General features: G+C 40.8%; 1 protein-coding gene across 1 annotated transcript in view; it reads left to right on the top strand.

Annotated features, from left to right (window-relative positions):
- Positions 1 to 22,497, top strand: part of sptbn5 (spectrin, beta, non-erythrocytic 5) — a 66,360-nt gene that overhangs the window by 14,318 nt on the left and 29,545 nt on the right. The window contains exons 8-36 of the mRNA XM_060932998.1: positions 2,589 to 2,812; positions 3,005 to 3,158; positions 3,290 to 3,490; positions 3,637 to 3,843; positions 6,373 to 6,535; positions 6,650 to 6,786; positions 6,906 to 7,109; positions 8,188 to 8,340; positions 8,457 to 8,587; positions 9,045 to 9,296; positions 9,428 to 9,715; positions 9,888 to 10,131; positions 10,271 to 10,410; positions 10,507 to 10,606; positions 11,334 to 11,504; positions 11,819 to 11,983; positions 12,742 to 12,968; positions 13,182 to 13,368; positions 13,815 to 13,997; positions 14,091 to 14,204; positions 14,309 to 14,466; positions 14,549 to 14,681; positions 14,914 to 15,059; positions 16,042 to 16,156; positions 16,246 to 16,356; positions 16,440 to 16,619; positions 17,965 to 18,168; positions 19,000 to 19,149; positions 21,609 to 21,713. Coding sequence (XP_060788981.1) covers positions 2,589 to 2,812; positions 3,005 to 3,158; positions 3,290 to 3,490; positions 3,637 to 3,843; positions 6,373 to 6,535; positions 6,650 to 6,786; positions 6,906 to 7,109; positions 8,188 to 8,340; positions 8,457 to 8,587; positions 9,045 to 9,296; positions 9,428 to 9,715; positions 9,888 to 10,131; positions 10,271 to 10,410; positions 10,507 to 10,606; positions 11,334 to 11,504; positions 11,819 to 11,983; positions 12,742 to 12,968; positions 13,182 to 13,368; positions 13,815 to 13,997; positions 14,091 to 14,204; positions 14,309 to 14,466; positions 14,549 to 14,681; positions 14,914 to 15,059; positions 16,042 to 16,156; positions 16,246 to 16,356; positions 16,440 to 16,619; positions 17,965 to 18,168; positions 19,000 to 19,149; positions 21,609 to 21,713 — 4,947 coding nt within the window. The remainder of the gene's footprint in view (positions 1 to 2,588; positions 2,813 to 3,004; positions 3,159 to 3,289; positions 3,491 to 3,636; positions 3,844 to 6,372; positions 6,536 to 6,649; positions 6,787 to 6,905; positions 7,110 to 8,187; positions 8,341 to 8,456; positions 8,588 to 9,044; positions 9,297 to 9,427; positions 9,716 to 9,887; positions 10,132 to 10,270; positions 10,411 to 10,506; positions 10,607 to 11,333; positions 11,505 to 11,818; positions 11,984 to 12,741; positions 12,969 to 13,181; positions 13,369 to 13,814; positions 13,998 to 14,090; positions 14,205 to 14,308; positions 14,467 to 14,548; positions 14,682 to 14,913; positions 15,060 to 16,041; positions 16,157 to 16,245; positions 16,357 to 16,439; positions 16,620 to 17,964; positions 18,169 to 18,999; positions 19,150 to 21,608; positions 21,714 to 22,497) is intronic.

Here is a 22,497-nt window from a genome sequence, read left to right as displayed (position 1 = left end):
TTTTTTTAAATAAACGAAACCAAGAAAAATCATGTCAGATAATTTTCCACCTTTAATGTGACCAACAAAATTCAAGTGAAAAACAAAAGGGAGAGAGAGAAAAATAGAAAAACTTTCAATAACCTGGTTGCACAAGTATGCTTTCTCTTTAACTAACACCTTGTTAAAGCACCTTTTGTTTATAATACAACATTCACTCTTTTTTGGGGTAATACAGTGGTGCTTGAAAGTTTGTGAACCCTTTAAAATTTTCTATATTTCTGCATAAATATGACCTAAAGCATCATCAGATTTTCACACAAGTCCTAAAAGTAGATAAAGAGAACCCAGTTAAACAAATGAGACAAAAATATTATACTTGGTCATTTATTTATTGAGGAAAATGATCCAATATTACATATCCGTGAGTGGCAAAAGTATGTGAACCTCTAGGATTAACAGTTAATTTGAAGGTGAAATTAGAGTCAGGTGTTTTCAATCAATGGGATGACAATCAGGTGTGAGTGGACACCCTGTTTTATTTAAAGAACAGGGATCTATCAAAGTCTGATCTTCACAACACATGTTTGTGGAAGTGTATCATGGCACGAACAAAGGAGATTTCTGAGGACCTCAGAAAAAGTGTTGTTGATGTTCATCAGGCTGGAAAAGGTTACAAAGCCATCTCTAAAGAGTTTGGACTCCACCAATCCACAGTCAGACAGATTGCATACAAATGGAGGAAATTCAAGACCATTGTGACCCTCCCCAGAAGTGGTCAACCAACAAAGATCACTCCAAGAGCAAGGCGTGTAATAGTCGGCCAGGTCATAAAGGACCCTGGGGTAACTTCTAAGCAACTGAAGGCCTCTCTCACACTGGTTAATGTTAATGTTTATGAGTCCACCATCAGGAGAACACCGAACAACAATGGTGTGCATGGCAGGGTTGGAAGGAGAAAGCCACTGCTCTCCAAAAAGAACATTGCTGCTCATCTGCAATTTGCTAAAGATCACGTGGACAAGCCAGAAGGATATTGTAAAAATGTTTTGTGGATGGATGAGACCAAAATAGAACTTTTTGATTTAAATGAGAAGCATTATGTTTAGAGAAAAGAAAACACTGTATTCCAGCATTAGAACCTTATCCCATCTGTGAAAAATGGTGCTGGTAGTATTGTGGTTTGGGCCTGTTTTGCTGCATCTGGGCCAGGATGGCTTGCCATCATTGATGGAACAATGAATTCTGAATTATACCAGCGAATTCTAAAGGAAAATGTCAGGACATCTGTCCATGAACTGAATCTCAAGAGAAGGTGGGTCATGCAGCAAGACAACGACCCTAAACACACAAGTCGTTCTACCAAAGAATGGTTAAAGAAGAGTAAATTTAATGTTTTGGAATGGCCAAGTCAAAGTCCTGACTTTAATCCAATCGAAATGTTGTGGAAGGACCTGAAGCGAGCAGTTCATGTGAGGAAACCCACCAACATCCCAGACTTGAAGCTGTTCTGTACGGAGGAATGGGCTAAAATTCCTCCAAGCCGGTGTGCAGGACTGATCAACAGTTACCAGAAATGTTTAGTTGCAGTTATTGCTGCACAAGGGGGTCACACCAGATACTGAAAGCAAAGGTTCACATACTTTTGCCACTCACAGATATGTAATATTGGATCATTTTTCTCAATAAATAAATGACCAAGTATAATATTTTTGTCTCATTTGTTTAACTGGGTTCTCTTTATCTACTTTTAGGACTTGTATGAAAATCTGATGATGTTTTAGGTCATATTTATGCAGAAATATAGAAAATTCTAAAGGGTTCACAAACTTTCAAGCACCACTGTAGTCTACCAATTTTTGGGGTAATAGTTAACCAGCACGTCTTGATTTGGCAATTTTATTCCATGCTTCCCTGGAAAAAGTCTCCAGATCTATCAAGTTATGAGTGGATCTCCTGTGCACAGCCTTCTTCAAGTCATTCCGCAGTCTTTTCAGTAGGATTTAGATCTTGGCTCAGACTTGGCCGTTCCAAGACATTGATCTTCTGCTGAAGTCATTCCTTTGTTGACTTGGATTTATAGTTTGGGCCATTATTGTGCTGGAGTTTAAACATTTTCTTTATCTTCAGCTGTCTAACAGAGGAATGTATGTTTTGTTCCAAAATAGACTGGTATTCAGGGCAATCCATTATTCCCTCTATCTTGACTAGAACTTTAGCCTCAGCTTCAGAGAAGCCGCCCCATAACATGATGCCGCCAGCACCATTCTTCACCATGGGTATGATGTTCTTTGGGTGATAAACTGTCTTGTTTTTGTGCCACACACATCTTTTAGAATTATGCCCAAAATGTTTTACCTCTCATCAGACCATAACACGTTTTGCCACATGGTTTGGGGTGATTGTATGTATGACTGTAGGTTTTATCTTGATTTCATTTTTATATCAGGGGTGTGTAGATTTTTTATATGCACTGTATACATAATAAAGACATTCATTATTATTAAAAAGTGATCCAACACATTACACGTACAGTACAAGTACTTAGTAATAGCAAAGTGGCCCTTAAAAAAAAATCACAGCCGTCTGATGTGTTGTTTCACTCTTAGGTCCAGGCAGGGTCCTCTGACCTGGGGAAGCATTTACCAGAGGTGGTGGATCTACTCCAGAAACAAGAACTATTGGACACCAAGATCATCTCTCTTGGTGAATCACTGAGTGCCATCAGCAGTAGTGCCTTACGGGGAAAACACAGGGATGTTTCACAAGTTCAGAGAAGAGTGAAAGAACTTAATAGCCAGTACAACTCCCTTCTGGCTCTCAGCCAGAACAGGTGATGTCTTTGAATTTGAAATAACTCAGTCAAGAATGTATAGCCATTGTGAATCTCTCAAACTTTCTTGCAACCTGTTGTTCTCCAGTCTGGTATTGTCCTAATAATGCATAATAATACTATGCAATATCCTCAATGCTATTGTGTGGTTGGAGCGAAAAAATGTTTGAAAGACCATCTATCCTTTTAAAGGAGAAGAGCCCTGGAAGGACAGCTGAAGCTCTTTGAGTTCTTTCATGACTGTGAGGAAGTGGAGGCTTGGATCTATGAAAAGTGGCTTCTGGTGCAAGCAGCATCTTTGGGCAGAGACCTGAGTCAGATTGAACAAGCCATTCAAAACCATAAGGTTTGACCCCTTAAAACACAAAATACTAAATACCTCCTAGAACTTGCGGAATACTTCATTTTCACATGTAAATGATGTTTTTATGTAATAACCTTTTCTAAGAAATGCAAATGTTCTAATATTATTTGCAGACATTGGAAGCAGAAGTGCAGTCACAAGAATCTCTGTGCTCCAAGGTTGTGTCCAGGGGTGAAGAACTGTGTAGAGGGAGACACCCCAATGACAGAGATATCCAGAAATGGATCCGAACCTTGCAGAAACAATGGCAGCAGCTTAGGGACCAAGTTACAAACCGCAAAAACAGACTGCATGCAGCCAGTGTTATCAAACAGGTTCGAGCTGTTGATTCTACAGCTAACTGACAGACTCGCAACAACTAGAATGTGCGCTTGAAGAAAAATGTTTGAAGTGCTTAAAATGTTTAACTATTATATTCATCCAGAGTCTGTTTTAACATCCAACACTATTTTCCTTACAGTATTTTGCTGATGCAGCAGAGGCAAACTCATGGCTTAATGACCGCAAGCCCCTTCTAACTGATGAAGATTATGGAAAGGATGAGATCAGTACCATTGCCCTGCTCCAGCGTCACCAGAGACTGGAGAAGGAAATGGGGGCATATACTTCAGAGGTGAAGAGGCTAGGAGAACAAGCCCAAAGTGCTGCCCAGCTTTCTCCACTAACAGTAAGTAATAATCATCATCATAGGGTTAAGCAGTTACTTAAAAAAATACATTTTTTTAAATCATCAGACTCTTTAGGATTGCCATGATAAATTTATAAACATATTTTTAACCATGGATGGAGAAGCAAGATCTCAGTTTGAGAAGTAGCTCTTTATTTACGGGTCAGTCTGTCGAATTAATGGATAGACCAAAAGAATAAGATACAGGCAGACGAGCTTCTTCTGTAACATTCCTGGGCTTACTCTTTGTGACAAAGTGAGGAGCTCAACAATATGAGAAAGCCTCTGAGTACAGCTGATGCTCCTCTGTTTAGGGAGGAGCCAGCTGAGGTCATCTGGACACCCTATAACAATGCCCCCTGGTGGTTCCCATAGAGCTGTATCAGGAAGGCTCACTGGAGAAATTATATATCACAGTTGGCTTGGGAAATTCTGGGGATCCCCCAGGACGAGCTGGAGTCTGTGGCCAGCAATAGAGAAAGCTGAGAAAACCAGTTCAGACTTGTGCCACAGTGACCAACACCAGCAGAAGGAAAATGAATGCATGAATGAATATATATATTTTTTGAGTTTATGGTTCTTGTTTTTGAAGCAAAACAATGTCAGAATGGTTCTCAAGATCTCAAAAGATATTAATAATATTATTAATAATATACAGTTGAGCTTGTAAGTTTGTGAACCCTTTAGAATTTTCTATATTTCTGCATAAATATGACCTAAAACATCATCAGATTTTCACACAAGTCCTGAAAGTAGATAAAGAGAACCCAGTTAAACAAATGAGACAAAATATTATAATTGGTCATTTATTTATTGAGGAAAATGATCCAATATTACATATCTGTGAGTGGCAAAAGTATGTGAACCTCTAGGATTAGTAGTTAATTTGAAGGTGAAATTAGAGTCAGGTGTTTTCAATCAATGGGATGACAATCAGGTGTGAGTGGGCACCCTGTTTTATTTAAAGAACAGGGATCTATCAAAGTCTGATCTTCACAACACGTTTGTGGAAGTGTATCATGGCACGAACAAAGGAGATTTCTGAGGACCTCAGAAAAAGCACTGTTGATGTTCATCCAATGTTCTTTCAGTTAGAAAACTCACAATCCGAATGTATATTGAAGCTTCAGTACACACACACACATTATATATATATATATATATATATATATATATATATATATATATATATATATATATATATATATGCATTTACACAAAATGGAATCATTTGCTGACAGCTCAGTCCCCCCCAGTTCAAAAATCCTATCTGCACCCCTGGTTCATCAGGCTGGAAAAGGTCACAAAACCATCTCTAAAGAGTTTGGACTCCAGCAATTCACAGTCAGATTGTGTACAAATGGAGGAAATTCAAGACCATTGTTACCCTCCGCAGGAGTGGTCGACCAACAAAGATCATTCCAAGAGCAAGGTGTGTAATAGTCTGCGAGGTGACAAAGGACCCCAGGGTAACTTCTAAGCAATTGAAGGCCTCTCTTTGGCTAATGTTAATGTTCATGAGTCCACCATCAGGAGAACACTGAACAACAATGGTGTGTATGGCAGGGTTGCAAGGAGAAAGCCACTGCTCTCCAAAAAGAACATTGCTGCTCATCTGCAGTTTGCTAAAGATCACGTGGACAAGCCAGAAGGCTATTGGAAAAATGTTTTGTGGACGGATGAGACCAAAATAGAACTTTTGGGTTTAAACGAGATGCGTTATGTTTGGAGAAAGGAAAACATTGCATTCCAGCATAAGAACCTTAAACCATCTGTGAAACATGGTGGTGGTAGTATCATGGTTTGGGCCTGTTTTGCTGCATCTGGGCCAGGACGGCTTGCCATCATTGATGGAACAATGAATTCTGAATTATACTAGCAAATTCTAAAGGAAAACGTCAAGACATTTGTCCATGAACTGAATCTCAAGAGAAGGTGGGTCATGCAGCAAGACAGCGACCCTAAGCACACAAGTCGTTCTACCAAAGAATGGTTAAAGAAGAATAAAGTTAATGTTTTGGAATGGCCAAGTCAAAGTCCTGACCTTAATCCAATCAAAATGTTGTGGAAGGACCTGAAGCGAGCAGTTCATGTGAGAAAACCCACCAACATCCCAGAGTTGAAGCTGTTCTGTACGGAGGAATGGGCTAAAATTCCTCCAAGCCGGTGTGCAGGACTGATCAACAGTTACCGGAAACATTTAGTTGCAGTTATTGCTGCACAAGGGGGGTCACACACTTTTTGCCACTCACAGATATGTAATATTGGATCATTTTCCTCAATAAATAAATGACCAAGTATAATATTATTTTTGTCTCATTTGTTTAACTGGGTTCTCTTTAACTACTTTTAGGACTTGTGTGAAAATCTGATGATGTTTTAGGTCATATTTATGCAGAATTATAGAAAATTCTAAAGGGTTCACAAACTTTCAAGCATCACTGTACAAGTATATCATAATATAATTAGGCAAAATGCAGTACTTCTTCTAATTAACCAAAAGATAATCATTCTTTTTGTTCCATTCAGACAGAGCCTCAGCAGACCAAAATGGTCCACTACAGTGATTCATCAGGAGATGAAAGAGAGACAGTGAAGGAAAAAGGGCAGATTTCAGTGAAAACCAAAGAAAGCTCCCAGGCCTTCCTACAAATGCAGGAATTTAATGCCAAAATTAGGTTCAAATACAGAGGTGCAATTAACATGTATTATTAAAGTGCTAATCTGATATTTACACAGTATTAAGCATCAAAGTGGTACATAAACAGCAGCACATATCATTTTGCATGAACCTTTTTGTTTTTAGGGATGAAGTTAACCTGGGATCGTGGAGAAATGCTGACAATCCTCAGCAAAGAAAAAGATGATAAAATGCTTATGCGAGATAGTAAAGGGAACGAACAGCTGGTGCCTTCTACATACATTACAGAGCTTTCTTCATCTGTAAGATACTCCATAAAATGTTGTATATAATACAATGTATTTTTATGTATGTATGTCCTGCATGCCCTATTGTATTAACTCATTTTTTTCTGCATGCATTTTGAATTATGAAAACGCAGCAAGCCCCACCTGCCCCTACAAATGTAGCTCCAGAGAACCAGACTCTGAAAGTGAGCCGGCCACGCCGCACCCGCTCCATGCGCCGGGGTACTGCTGAAATCTCTACCACCTCCATCCCAGACCCCCATTTCCAGAAAGATACCATAGACAATACACAGAGCAGCTTAGAGAAAGACTTTAACAGTCTCTGTCAACTACTTCAGGTAATGAACATCATCAAAACTCCAAATGCATACATTCTGACCTTGTATAAGTTCAAGTACTATGGAGCTTGGAAGCTTGGGGGGAGACCACGACTTGCTAAGGGTAAGATTTGCCTGTAAAAATATAAAATTTTAGAAAATCCAAACCATAAATCCAAATCTCAAAAGCAAAAATCTAAATTAATTGTGGCTAATTTAATTAGGCCAAAAGTGAAACATCTAGGATTCCTAAGGAAAAGTAGATGCTTTCAGACGGGTCAAACATATAAATTTACGTTCAAATCAAGTAGCTCATTTTTTACATCAACACTTGGTGCTTAGTACATGTCCAGTGTAACTGTTTCGGCAACATTTTAGATAGTCAGGCTATGCTAACAGTAGCTTTCCTGTTAGCTGCTTAGTAGGAATTTAGCTATTTCAGTAAAATATGCATTTATATGCATTTATGATTTATACCCATGTCTCTTGACTTCATGGTCATGAATGTGGCAGACCACTTTCATGAGCTAAATGATGAGTTTAACCACACTGAAAGCATTCCCGTCCCCCCCTGGGAATGCTCAATACTTTTGGCTTAATAAATCTTTGGCTTAAGTTACATAAAATCTGTATTTCTGAGATTTCTGTAATTCCCAATTATGCAAAACATGCCCAAAGTAAATTGCAAATCTTGCTCCTAGTAAGATCAAAACAAAGAAACCTGGCAAAACTGTACATTTATTAAATGCACAACAGGAAAAAAAAAACCTAATGGAATGTGACATGTATTTAATTCAAATAGCCAGAGTTCATATTCACATATTACTGTCAGCTTCCAAGTTCCAAAATGTAGGTCAAAATATAATTTATTTATTTCTTTTATCAGTTAGGAGGAAATATCAAACAAGCCAACAGTATATCAGTTTAATAATTCTTCAATTGAAAGATGTCTTAAAATAAAAATTGGTATTTTGCAAATATATGATAAAAGACAGATCCACAGTACAATTATAATTTCAGAGAACCTAAATGATTTTCATAATCAATCATTGTTAAGATGTTAAGATTCAGAATATCACAATCTTATTTTTACCTGTAGTATAAGAGAAAAATCTTGGATGAGACTGCTCGATTACATCGGTTTTATAATGCCTGTGAGGAGTTTGAGTCCTGGATGGAGGACAAGGAGAACATTCTTAACACTTTCAGCTCCAGTTCTGCTAATACTGAGGCTGTGCAAGCTAAATATGAGGTGAGTGTATTGCGGGGAAAAAAGAAAACAAAAAAAGATAAAAATGCATTATAAGATATTTCATAATTACAGATATATTTTAACTGGACTAAATCTATTGTTATTTCCAAACAAAGAATTTTCTTACAGAGTTGGCCAGTGGGAAGGGACAGCTTGATGATATCACTAAATTGGCTGAAGAACTTGTGAAAAAGCAGCACAGCAAGAAGAGAGAGATTCAGTCTAGACATGCTCAGGTCACACAGAGGTGGGAGGAAATGGCTTTACACCCCACAGTCACTATAATGACTTCAGAATCTACATTTTTACTGTCATATCAAAACTAACATGATATTGGATACAAAGGGGCTGAGAATTGCGGAGGTGCCACCCATCTCTGATTAGACGACATTAACATTCTTTTTAAATATAAATTTCATCATGTTAATAAGTCCCAGACAGTTGCCTGTATGTCAGCATCAGCTTTGCAAGGTTCAGGATGATTTAACCCAGTCGACTGCATTTTGAGCCATTGTCAACCCATAAAATGCTGATTTTTTTTTTTTAATAAAAATGGTCACCAGCATTGATGCATTTCATCAAAGAACAGATACATCATTTAATTTACAGCTCAAAAAAAATTAAGTGGACAGTACCTCTTTAACTACTGAAGGTGTCAATGAGAGTTGTACTGTACTGAAAAGAAATGTAAATGTTGTGCTCAGGTGGGAACACATACAGGCCCTAAAGGATGAGAGGGCTCAGGAACTGCTCAGTTCAGCTGATATCAAGTCCTTCTTGCACACTTGTGAAGATGCCAAATCCCAGCTCCTGGAAAAACTGGTCCAGCTGGATACGTCTGGTGTGGGCAGCTCAGCATCAGCCTTGCAGGCAGAAAAACAGAGTCAGGCCCAGGCTGAAAGGGAGATCGAAGCCCTCGAGAGGAAGATAGAATACCTGAAGAGTGTGGCCAAAATGTGAGTCTCTGTGGCACACAATGTTAAGGTCTAAAACCTAATGACAGACATTTTTCGGACATACTATAATAATCCTACAATTATAATTTTCTTCACTTCCCTTCATTGGGCTTGCCCTACATATATTACAGGAAGCGTGACTGCAGTCCTGCAGAGAGTGCTGCTATCATGGAGGAGGTCTATGCTTTGGAGGAGCTGCTGCAGCAGGTCAGGTGCCAGGCTGCAAAAAGGCAGAGCATTATAGTGGAGGCTCAACGCCTGCAGCTCTTCCAGAAGGAGTCCAGAGATTTGCTGCTGTGGGCTAAGGCGGCCGAAGAGCGCTTGCTTGAAGAGGAGAACGGCTCTGATGTTGCCTCAGCTCAAGCCTTGCTGAATGAACACCAGGAACTGAAGCTAGAGATTGAGCAGCAGAGAGCAAGGTTTTATAATACATGACTGCACCGATGAATGAATGAATATGGAATTTCAGAACAACTAAATGTTCTAAACTCCCTTGCATTTTCTATTACAAAATATAGAACGTGGAACAGAATAATTAGATTTCACAAAAGAAGCATTTAATACTGGCTATAATGGGCCATTTATTTCCAGATTGAAAAACATGGAGAAGCTGACCGAGTCTTTGGAGGAATCATCTGGAGACAAAGTTGCAAAGGATATCCGACCAACACTAGCTCAGCTGACCCAGGAATGGAGCAGACTGGAAGAAATTTGGTCCAGTCGAAACAAACGGTTACAACAGGCACTTGAATTCCAGAAGTGGAACAAAGAGGCAGATCGAATAGATGCTACAATAGCTGGTCATGAAGCCAGGTTAAAGGTCAAAGACCTAGGGGTAAGATCATCTGTAATTGTTTTGGGAATCATTTAAACTACAGTGCTCTGCAAAGGAGCTGTGGTAGAAATAAATATTTGAACCATTCTGTTTCAAACTGCTTTTGTGTTAGCTTGGTGGTATACCTGTGTCTTTGTAGGACTCTGTGGATGGCGTTCACAGTTTGCTGGGCCGCCAAGAAGAGATGGAGGGTTTGCTAGTAGCTCTTGACCAAAATATAAATCTTTTTCAAGACAGGAGTCAGGAGCTCATTGACAATCGCCACTTTGCATCCAAACAGTGAGGATAAACTTTCACTCCTCATTTCTTTTTTTTCAGTATTTAATTTTACTGTATTTATGAAACGTGCTATTATATTTTAATCTGTTCTCTCAGGATTCAGCAGCGATCCTGGGCCATTGGAGAACGAAACGAGAAGCTCAAAGACAGCTGCAAACAAAGAAATCTGGAATTACTTGCCTCCAAAACATACCAGGTATTACTACATATACAGTACTGTGCAAAAGTCTTAGACACATGTAAAGAAAGGTTGTCGATAAAATTGGCTTAAAAAATAATGAAATGAGATGTTTCAACATTAAAAAAATACTAGAAACAACAGTAAGCCATAATAAATGAAACAAAGTCAATATTTGGTGTGAGACGATCCTTTGCTTTAAGAAAAAAAACAGTAGTCTCAGGTACAATGAGTGCAGTTTGATAAGGAAATGAGCTGTAGGTTTTACTGAGCATCTTACAGAACCAGCCGCAGTTCTTCTGGACACTTTGACTGTCACACTCGCGTCTTCATTTTGCACCAAAACCCAGCAGCCTTCATTATGCTTTCTTTTTTAATCTGAAAACTGATCTCTTATGGAATATGCTGCTCAGATACAAACTTTTTTCCCCCTGTAACATTTAATTTTGTGCTGGAAAATGAATGTTTGGACTCTAAAATGTTTTTGTACTGACTCAATAATGTAGAAGTCATAAAATAGAAATCTATAACAAAGTTTGTATGGAAAAAAAAATCGGGTGCCTAAGACTTTTGCACAGCACTGTATTTATAGATGATGGAGGAAACAGTGACTGCTTTCTGTATATAAAATACAGCCAAGTAGATATTCACTGAACTGAGTAGCACTGTCCAATATCTAGGCAGCACATTAGTTCTGAAGCTTAATAATGTTCAAATTATAATGCTTATTTTTTGTCTATGGCAGGAATTTTACAGAGATGCAGAAGAGCTACTAATTTGGATGGAGGAGAAATTTAAGATAGCTGAAGACGAATCTTACAGAGACCCAACCAACATCCTGCGCAAACTTAAAAGGCATGAGGCAGCAGAGAAAGAGATGCAGGCCAATCAAGTCCGTCTGGACAGACTTATTGAGGTACGCTACAATAAACATAATGTTTACTCTAGCCTCTTTTGAGGAAAATGAGGCCATAGTTTATTTTCATGAAAAGAAAATGTAAACAATACACGGAAACAAAGTGTTTACTGTAGTGATTGTGATTTTAAAATGAATATAACAGTATTAATTACCAGTAAGAGCTCATAGAACATGTGCATTTTTAAGACCATCATGCTTTGATGTTTTTAAATAAATATGGCCATGATGGTTCATGTGTGCCCCTTTGATAATTGTTTTGTTAAATTGAAAACATGTCTGTAAATTATACTGGGTTTGTTTTAACTGAGAAGGCAGGAGAAAAGATGCTGGCTGAGGACCACTATAACAATCAGAGCATTCGGAGAAAGGCTCGACAAGTGCAGAGCAGATGGAGTGAGCTCCAAAGAAAAATGGCAGAGAGAGGGAACAAGCTAAGACAGGCTGGCCAACAGGAACAACTCATGGAGCTACTTCAGGTACTTCACGGAACTAATCATGCTAGTATAATAAGAAAATGTTATTAATCATTATAAATGTTATAAATTGGACTTTAAAAAATATATATATCATCTCATCTCATTATCTCTAGCCGCTTTATCCTGTTCTACAGGGTCGCAGGCAAGCTGGAGCCTATCCCAGCTGACTACGGGCGAGAGGCGGGGTACACCCTGGACAAGTCGCCAGGTCATCACAGGGCTGACACATAGACACAGACAACCATTCACACTCACATTCACACCTACGGTCAATTTAGAGTCACCAGTTAACCTAACCTGCATGTCTTTGGACTGTGGGGGAAACCGGAGCACCCGGAGGAAACCCACACAGACACAGGGAGAACATGCAAACTCTTTAAATTGTCTGATTATGTACATCAGGGGTGTCCAAACTGATCCATAAAGAGCCATGTGGCTGCAGGTTTTCATTCCAGCCATGCAGCAGCACACCTGATTTGGCTTATTCAGTCAACTGACACACCCACCCTTTAATCAAGGGTGGTTGTGGCTGCAAGTATTTGACTGTGTGAAGACAGTTCAGTTGATTGAATGAGCCAAGTCAGGTGTGCTGCTGCATGGCTGGAATGAAAACCTGCAGCCACATAGCCCTTTATGGATCAGTTTGGACACCCCTGATGTACATAATCAGACAATTTAAAGTCTTTGAAGCTAAATTTCCCTTCACAAACTGTGATTTCTTTTTGTGAAAGAATAATAAGTTAAGCATATCATTTCAGGATGCAAAAGTCAAAATTGAAGAAATTCAGTGGATGCTGCAGCATGCACCCAAAGGCCATGATCTTCGCTCGAGTCGAATGCTTCTGAAGGAGCACAAGCAGGTTGAGCAGGAGGCTCAGGAACTTGCAGACAAAATTAACTCCATCGTCACCCATGCCAAACACCTGGCTACAAACCATTTTGACTCTCAGAGAATCCTCGATGAGACAGACATGTACCTGAAACTGTGAGCGCCTCTGTTAAAATATTATATGGTCAATGCTTTACCATGTTATGAAATGTATTCAGAGTTTTGAAAAATCTGACCATAATCTTGTCAATTGTGGTCATATAGCTCCATTTTACCTTTGTATTATCATATTCATTAACAAATTTTCATGTGTATTAGTTAAGCTAGATATCACAGTCTCATTTCATTTTCCTTTGTTATATTTTTTAGGTTTAAGTCTCTAGAAAAACCTCTGGACCATCGTCGAAACCAGTTAGAAGAAGATGTGGCGCTCTACAGCTTTTACCACGATGTGGACTTGGAACTTACTTGGATTGCTGAACATGACCCTGTAGCAGATACAAGTATCTATACCAAATCCTTGGCTGGAGCCATCAGCCTCCTACAGAAACACAAGGTAGATTTCTAGAGTGAAGCATTGACACATAAGAAAATGCATTCATGGAACTCCCAAATGGACCAAGACTGTCCACTTCATTGTCATTTAATTCTATCATTTACCAAAAGCATTTGCATTATCATGGGATATCATAGATTTTAATCCTGACCATGCAATACCCATACTTGGAATCCAAGAGAGCTAAATTGGCTGTGCTTTTTGGGTAGGATGGATGGTATTACTTTGTCTCCTGTCCAATCAGTGCAGGTGTATGTGACATCATATTCGCAGATGAGGGCTGTTAGCACTTTCCCTGTGATGTAATATAAGCAGCAGTTTGAAAAGATGCAGTGGCTTCATGCGTCTTGGATGAAGCACGTGCTAGGGAAAATGCATTAATGACTACTCATAATTCTGTTCAAGAGCTTCTTCTTTACACTTAAGCCTCTTCTGAAACCCAACAGGAGCTGCAAGCAGAGGTTAACGCCCACAGGCAATACCTTCAGCGTGTACTGGACAGAGGTAGGGCCATGGGCAACCGGGAAGTGCATCAAAGATGCAAGCATTTGTCTGCAGCATGGGAAGAGCTTGAGAATGCTTGTGAAAAACGAGCTTCCCATCTCAACAAAGCAGTCAAACGAGAACAGGTACCAGCTACACCTCTGCAGATTATAGCAATTCCTATGTGCTTCATGATAAAGTGTGGCTTTTCTCTAATTATTATATATGATTACTTGTAGATCTTGCTTGACTGTGCTGAATTAGAAGTCTGCTTATCTGAAACATCAGCTTTGGTCAGCACTGACTATGGCAAAAATGAATTAGCCACACAGAGTCTTCTACAGCAGCATCAAGTAAGTAAGAAGCTGTATCCAGGTTAGTAAGTTTATAACATGTGAACCATTGGGGTATGTACAGCATGGATACCTGTTATGTTGCTACTACTTTATGTGTGCAGACTGTGGAGAGGCAGATCGAGGTACTTTCTGCCCAGGTGGATGAACTGAAGTCCACTGTGGACCGGGCTGTACATGAATGGGGTTTAGAGGAAGTAAAGAGACCCTACAACCACATTAGAACTCAGCTAACTGAACTACAGCACTCAGCAGCAGTAAGGTAATTGCCAAAAAATCTACAGTTTTAAACTGTGTCCCAACACGTTATGTGCATTGTGTATGTTATATGCTTTGTGCAACAGAAAGCAAAAGCTCCACGATGTCCTCCACTTGCATGAATTTAAGAGGGAGTCTTCAGAACTGGAGGAGTGGATATCACAGGAGCGGCTAACTGCCTCGTCTGACAACTATGGCTCTGATTATGAGCATGTCCTGGTGAGCAAGCTAAAAGAAAATGTTACTTCCTGGTTTCAAAACATATGAAAAAAAAAACATGTAAAAACTGAAACTTTAGGACCAGCTTAATCTGTGCATTTTATTGTTGTCTATGACAATGAGCTTTATTTAAAGTGAATCCGTCAAAGAGAGTTAAGTAATTGGGTTAAAGCACATGATGAATGTTCATGTATGTCAGCAAAGTACCTGATTGTCACCTGGTCTGTGACAGCATCTGCAGAGAAGGTTTGAGGTCTTCCTGGAGCAGCTAGATGTGGGTTGGGAGAGGATGCGTTCATGTCAAGAGCTGGCTCACAGACTCATAAAAAGCAACCATCCTGAGAGTAAATTCATCCAAGAAACACAGGGTCTGCTGAGGTACAAATACACAAGTCCATTCATCCATTATCTGTAGCCGCTTATCCTGTGCAGGGTCGCGGGCAAGCTGGAGCCTATCCCAGCTGACTATGGGCGAGAGGCAGGGTACACCCTGGACAAGTCAACAGGTCATCGCAGGGCTGACACATAGAGACAAACAACCATTCACACTCATGTTCACACCTACAGTCAATTTAGAGCCATCGGTTAGCCTAACCTGCATGTCTTTGGACTGTGGGGGAAACCAGAACACCTGGAGGAAACCCATGCAGACACAGGGAGAACATACAAACTCCACGCAGAAAGGCCCTCGCTGGCCGCTGGGCTCGAACCCAGGACCTGCTTGCTGTGAGGTGACAGTGCTAACCACTACACCACCATGCCACCCAGTATACAAGTCCATCCATCCATTATCTGTAGCCACTTATCCTGTTCTACAGGGTCGCAGGCAACCTGGAGCCTATCCCAGCTGACTATGGGCAAGAGGCAGGGTACACCCTGGACAAGTTGCCAGGTTATCGCAGGGCTAACACAGAGACAAACAACCATTCACACTCACATTCACATCTACGGTCAATTTAGAGCCACCAATTAACCTAACCTGTATCTCTTTGGACTGTGGGGGAAACCGGAGCACCCGGAGGAAACCCACACAGACACAGGGAGAACATACAAACTCCACACAGAAAGGCCCTTGTCGGCCACTGGGCTCGAACCCAGGACCTACTTGCTGTGAGGCGACAGTGCTAACCGCTACACCACCACCAGTACACAAGTCATTTATTTTAAAACTTCAGTGCAACATCCACAGCAACCTATTAGATGTTAAACTAGTGGCATAAAATATGCCGTGTTTTATTATCATTGTTACGTGACACACTATGAAACACTAACCTGTAAACTATAAAATATTATCCATCTACCTTTACAGGAATTGTAATTTTAGAAAATTACAATGAGGGTTTTTATTGCTTTATGTCAGGGAATCATGGGATGAGCTGCAGCGCTTGGCCAAAAGTCGTAAAGAGAATTTGCATAAATCTGAGGAATGTTACAAGGTCTACAAAGACTTGACTGATGCTCTTGGACACATAGAGGTACTGAATCCCAAAAATAATCCAGTGGCCTTTTAAGCCCAATAGTTCTGTTAGTGTGGTAACCTTTGTCTCTTTATGCAATCCAACAGGACAGGTACAAGTGCATTCCTGATGATATCGCCAAAGACCTGAAAGGGGTTGAGTTGCAGCTAAGAAAGCATGAAGCACTGGTAAACGAGCTGGTGGGAAATGAACTACAGGTACTGAATACTGAAACTCACTGACAGAAATGATTTTGATGCTTTTTATATTTTTCTCATGTGTTTGCTTGGTATTTGTACAGATGCAGGAGCTACTGGACATTGCAGACTCCGTTTTAGTCCAGTGCTCTCCAGAACTAAGAGCAAAGATACAGGAGGAACAGCAAGAGGTGGTGGAAAGTTGGGACAAGCTCCGCATGTGCATGGACAAGAGGGAGCAAGAGCTGCAGCTCGCCAAACAACATTACCTTTTTCTCAAGACGGTAACACACACAGAGAGAGAGAGAGAGAATGTTGTACCTGGTATAGAATGAACAAAAATTATTTCAGAAATGAAAGGAAATGAGCAGGGTTTAGTGCATTTATATTGGCGGTAAGGCTGAATTTTACTGGAATTGGCTAATTCTTTATTATTATACCATGGTGCTATTAAATTCGTAAATCTATGATAATTAAATCTAATTTTTTTTAAAACATAATTTTTTATAACATGGTTATTATTTAATATGGCAAATGCTCTACATATTCCAAAACCTAATAATAATTTGATTAAAATATGTGTTCTTATTTAACAAAGTGTGAATGAACAAAATGTCTATTCATTTCTACAGCAAAGCTGAAGTTTATTTTACATTTATGAAAAAGTGGTCTCCCTTTGTACTCCCCAGGACAGAGGACTTTGTACTGTCTGGTTTCTCAGTAACAAGTCAAGCTGCATTTTTTTTTTAAATCTTGTTAATTGAGAGAGAGAGAGAGAGAGAGAGAGAGAGAGAGAGAGGGAGGGAGGGGCTGGTGAGGAATGACCTGACCATTTATATAAAGCTGCTGTAAAGTAAGTGATAGGAACTAGCTTGTCTTGTGGATGTTACACAGCATTAAATGTAACTGCAAACAGTGATGTCAATCACTAATAAATAAGAAATTGTAATCACTGGCCCATTGCTGTTGCATAAGAGGAATCAAACACTTCAGGACATGCTGTCACTGGAGAATGATCAACTTTGGGGTGGCAGCAGCCTTCAGTGCATCACACCATCCCGTAACTGATTATTTTCCTTTGACAGCATGAATTGTTGTGTTTTATTCCTTATCTCATCTCATTATCTCTAGCCGCTTTATCCTTCTACAGGGTCGCAGGCAAGCTGGAGCCTATCCCAGCTGACTACGGGCGAAAGGCGGGATACACCCTGGACAAGTCGCCAGGTCATCACAGGGCTGACATATAGACACAGACAACCATTCACACTCACATTCACACCTATGGTCAATTTAGAGTCACCAGTTAACCTAACCTGCATGTCTTTGGACTGTGGGGGAAACCGGAGCACCCGGAGGAAACCCATGCGGACACGGGGAGAACATGCAAACTCCGCACAGAAAGGCCCTCGCCGGCCATGGGGCTCGAACCCGGACCTTCTTGCTGTGAGGCGACAGTGCTAACCACTACACCACCGTGCCGCCCTTATTCCTTATTTATAACGTAACATAACATTTAACAGCGCACATGTTGGTGAAAAGGTCTAGTATTAACATTCAGAAAGCAGACAGGCATTAGGATAGGTGTAACCAGCTACCCAACCTCTTTTTCTTTGCCACATTTGTCCTTAGGTACAGGATTATTCTCTGTGGTGTGCTCAAGTTCTGAGTGGCATGAAGGCAGAGGAGTCTATTCGTGATGTGGCCACATGTGACCTGCAGCTTTTCCAGCATCAGCAGCTCTGGGCTGAGATCATAGCCCATGAGGAGACATATGCTCAAGCTGTAGCTATGGGTCAACACCTACAGGAGCAAGATATTCCCAATCCTCAGGAAGTGAATATCCCTTTTGTCGTTTCTTATATCAAGGTTATCACTGATGTCTTGTTATGTTAAAGGGAATGTAACCCTAAATAAATAAATAACACAGGAAAGTGCACATTTCTATCATTTCAATGTTAAGCAGATTAGGGCACGCTGTAAAAATATTACCAGCTACACTGTTGGACACCAGCAGCAGCAACTGTAATTGATGGTGGATTTTTAGGTGATTCCATGGTAATGTGAAGTAAACTGTAAATAAAAAAAACCCCAGCACATTTTCTATACAACCCTTTATGAATTGGTTGTCCAGCATCCACATTGCCAACAGTTTCACTGTTCTGCTCAAAGCATCGGCACACTGGATAAAAAACATTTTTATGTCAAATGCTGTTGAGTATTTTGAGCCTAAAGTTTTTATTCATCCCTCATAAATATAGTTACATGATGTCATCTAACTTGTTTAACTTGTCCATATGTTAGCCAAGTCAAACATGCTGATAGATTTTCTATTTACCTTGATATAAAGGGAGGGTGCATGAGATGGAGGAAGGGGCAATTGTCAATTGGAGAGTTCAAAATACCTGCACAGGTCATTGGAGATTAATAGGTCGATTGGCTCATGTCCTGTTTTATTGGGGAGGAAAAGACTGCTCTTTTGCGATATCAAGTTATAACTCATACTAATTTACGGTGGTGATAAAATTCATAGCTCCTCCACAATATGCATAACGGTTGTAGAGTAAACATCTCTGGATTTAAGCAGTGTACTATCATATGGAGAAGATTATATTGTAATATTGCACAAGGCTACAAGAAGCTATAAATATGCCTTTTCTTTTCCAGGTCCAAGACAAACTGAGAGCTTTGCAGGATGAGAGAGAGAGGCTGACAGCTAATTGGGAATCCAAGCAGAAATGGCTGGAAACCACCTATCAGGAACAAGTGTTCTACAGAGACATTGAACACATGGAGAAGATCACCAACTCCCAAGAGGTGAGAACTCAAATACACATGAGATTCACTGTAGCTTGGGCCTTAGATTTCTTTTACAATAATAAATACTGCAAAATAAACACTTTCAAAGGATAAATGGACTTGGCAGAGGTTTCAGGCAAAAGTCTACATTGGTGATGAAGATCCCTGTATGGAAATGAACACTTGGTGGTTTCAACATTTTGAATTTTGCAGTGAATAAGTCGGGGGCAGCACGGTGGTGTAGTAGTTAGCACTGTCGCCTCACAGCAAGAAGGTCCTGGGGTCCTGGGTTCAGGGTCGTAGCCTGCATTTTAAAATAACTGAGGTCCGTGATGCGCAAAGCGCACCCTGAAAATTTTTCGACATATTTAAATGAGAGGGGTGAATTACACGTCACACAAGAGATCTATTCCTGAAATTACTTTTAATGGTGTTTGAACTGAATATCATCAGTTTTGAAAAAAAAAATGTATGTGGCAAGAGTAAGAATAATTTAAGCTTGTTTAATGGTTTGATCTGGCCCAAGCAATCAGGACAAAACTGCGCTGCTTTGAAAATGTAAATTTAACAGCTTCATGAAAGTGCGCTGATGGTTACCATGAAAAACACGTGTCTACTGCATTGTGTTCACTCCCCCGAGTCACGCACTCATTCGTTTTTGTGTTCTTGGTCTCAGAGCCACACGCACGAAACAGACACAGAAGACAGAATCAACGTTTAACATAATTAACAATGCACTTTTTACTGAGGCGGCACGGTGGTGTAGTGGTTAGCGCTGTCGCCTCACAGCAAGAAGGTCCTGGGTTCGAGCCCTGGGGCCGGCAAGGGCCTTTCTGTGTGGAGTTTGCATGTTCTCCCCGTGTCCGTGTGGGTTTCCTCCAGGTGCTCCGGTTTCCCCCACAGTCCAAAGACATGCAGGTTAGGTTAACTGGTGACTCTAAATTGACCGTAGGTGTGAATGTGAGTGTGAATGGTTGTCTGTGTCTATGCCCATGTTTACATTAGACCGTATCAGCGGATCATCAGATTAACGTTTTTAAAATGATTAGTGTGCACACAGCAACACCAATACACGATTTGCGTGCACACAGCAATACCAATACACGGATACGCTCGGCTCCGCAGGCATCCTGTGCTCCAAATCACTCCGCCCTGAACAGCGAGTGCCCTCTGGAGGGTGCGCACTCCGGCCTTGCGCAGCTCACAGAGCGCGCGAGTGAAGTGAACAAGCAGTGATTCGGGACTGAGCCGCTGTGTGTGTGATCCCAGTGCATATCACTTACCACTTGCAAGTGGAAGGATGGCAAGCCTAAAGACAATCATAACTACACAATGGGCAGTATTTGCATCAGTATTTGCAGTATTTTCATACTTTTATACTCTTTAATGAAAGGTGATACAAGGCGGAAGTCCGCGCCGTTTTTCAGCAGTCGCGTCACATGACCAACGCCAGCGAATCAGGAAGGTGGATGTCACAGTGACGTTGTCCAATGAGACGCCAGCTAGAGCTCAGCACAGCGTATCCGCGTATTCTGAATGTTTACACAGCACCGGAGCTGACACGATCTGGATTGAATACGTGGACGCTGGTGGATTCCCGTTTCCCGGCGTTTCCAGGCGGTTTAATGTAAACGGACAGTGCATCCGCGAAGAAAACGAGACAGATACGGTCTAATGTAAACGTAGCCTATGTGTCAGCCCTGTGATGACCTGGCGACTTGTCCAGGGTGAACCCCGCCTTTCGCCCGTAGTCAGCTGGGATAGGCTCCAGCTTGCCTGCGACCCTGTAGAAGGATAAAGCGGCTAGAGATAATGAGATGAGATGAGACTTTTTACTGAGACATTTTAATTTTATTCTTTATTTTTTTATCCAGTTGAATATTTAGCGTACAAATGTATTTTCAGCTTTTAAAAATGACTGAGGTCCGGACCTCGGTAGCCTCATAGCTGGTTACGGCCATGCCTAGGTTCGAGCCCAGTGGCCGGCGAGGGCCTTTCTGTGTAGAGTTTGCATGTTCTCCCCGTGCCCGCGTGGGTTTCCTCTAGGTGCTCCGGTTTCCCCCACAGTCCAAAGACATGCAGATTAGGTTAACTGGTGGCTCTAAATTGACCGTAGGTGTGAATGTGAGTGTGAATGGTTGTTTGTCTGTGTCAGCCCTGTGATAACTTGGTGATTTGTCCAGGGTGTACCCCGCCTTTCGCCCATAGTCAGCTGGGATAGGCTCCAGCTTGCCTGCGACCCTGTAGAACAGGATAAGCGGCTGCAGATTGATTGATGGATGGACAGTGAATAAGTCATAAAGGTCTTGGAACATGATTTCTTGCTCAAAATTATGTTATCATGACATGAACATGTAACTGATACATGACTGAATATATTATATTTTTCATTTGAGTTTTAAGACGAGCCACACTTTTACTGTCAGTTAATCATGTGTTTGACTAGACTTTCATGAAGATGATCTTTTATTGTGCAGGTCCAGCTGAAAAATAGCGATTTGGGGTCAACCGTGGACGAGACAGAAACTCTACTCAAACGCCATGAAGCTTTTGAAAAACTTCTTAGCGCTCAGGAAGACAAAGTTGGTACCATACTTTTTTATTCATGGTCATTTATTTCTATAATTGACTTATAACTTAATATTTAACTACCGTAAAATACCAAATAATAGCCCGGGCGATTATTTGTCTCAATCACGTAAGAGACCCGGCGCGTATTAGAGACTAGGCGGCTATTTGGAACAGGCGATTAATTCCTTCTTCACAAATACCTTCCCCAAAATCTACCTCAAAACAGGGAAAAAATCATTCTCAGATAGGCCTACTTTTAACCAGTATAACTTACAGTTTGTTTAGAGTTAGATTACAGATAGCACGGTGCCGACTTCGGGGAATTTTGAAGACGCAGAATGCATCTTCGCATGGCACAGTCGGGGTGGATAAAGGATAAATCACACACCTTTTCCTGTTAATGACTAGTTAAGTGCATGCTTTACAAAATAATCAAGAAACCACACCATTGTCTGTGCGCAGCACTGTGATTTAATTACTCTGCAAAGTTATGGTCACTTGCTATCACCCTCACCCATGCAGCCTCCACCCTTTGCGCTTCGCGATGTCTGTCAATCTGAAATTGCATGGAGGGCGCGACGTTGAAGCAACATAATTAGGGTGCGAAGTGTCAAACCAAAGGGTTTTTTCTTATGCTGAAAAATAAGTGACCTGCAGTGGCTACATACTGTCATCTTGCATTCTCACGTTTCTCTCCAAGTCGTCTCCCTATTTGGCCGATATGAGCCTATTCCCCGAGTGAGTTGGTACGGTGGCTCGACCCCGTAGAAAACTTAAAGTTCGGATGAAAGTTAG

Source organism: Neoarius graeffei, chromosome 11, assembly GCF_027579695.1.
Source record: "Neoarius graeffei isolate fNeoGra1 chromosome 11, fNeoGra1.pri, whole genome shotgun sequence".
In the NCBI taxonomy this organism is placed as follows: domain Eukaryota; kingdom Metazoa; phylum Chordata; class Actinopteri; order Siluriformes; family Ariidae; genus Neoarius; species Neoarius graeffei.
This window is presented reverse-complemented; position numbering and strand designations above follow the sequence as displayed.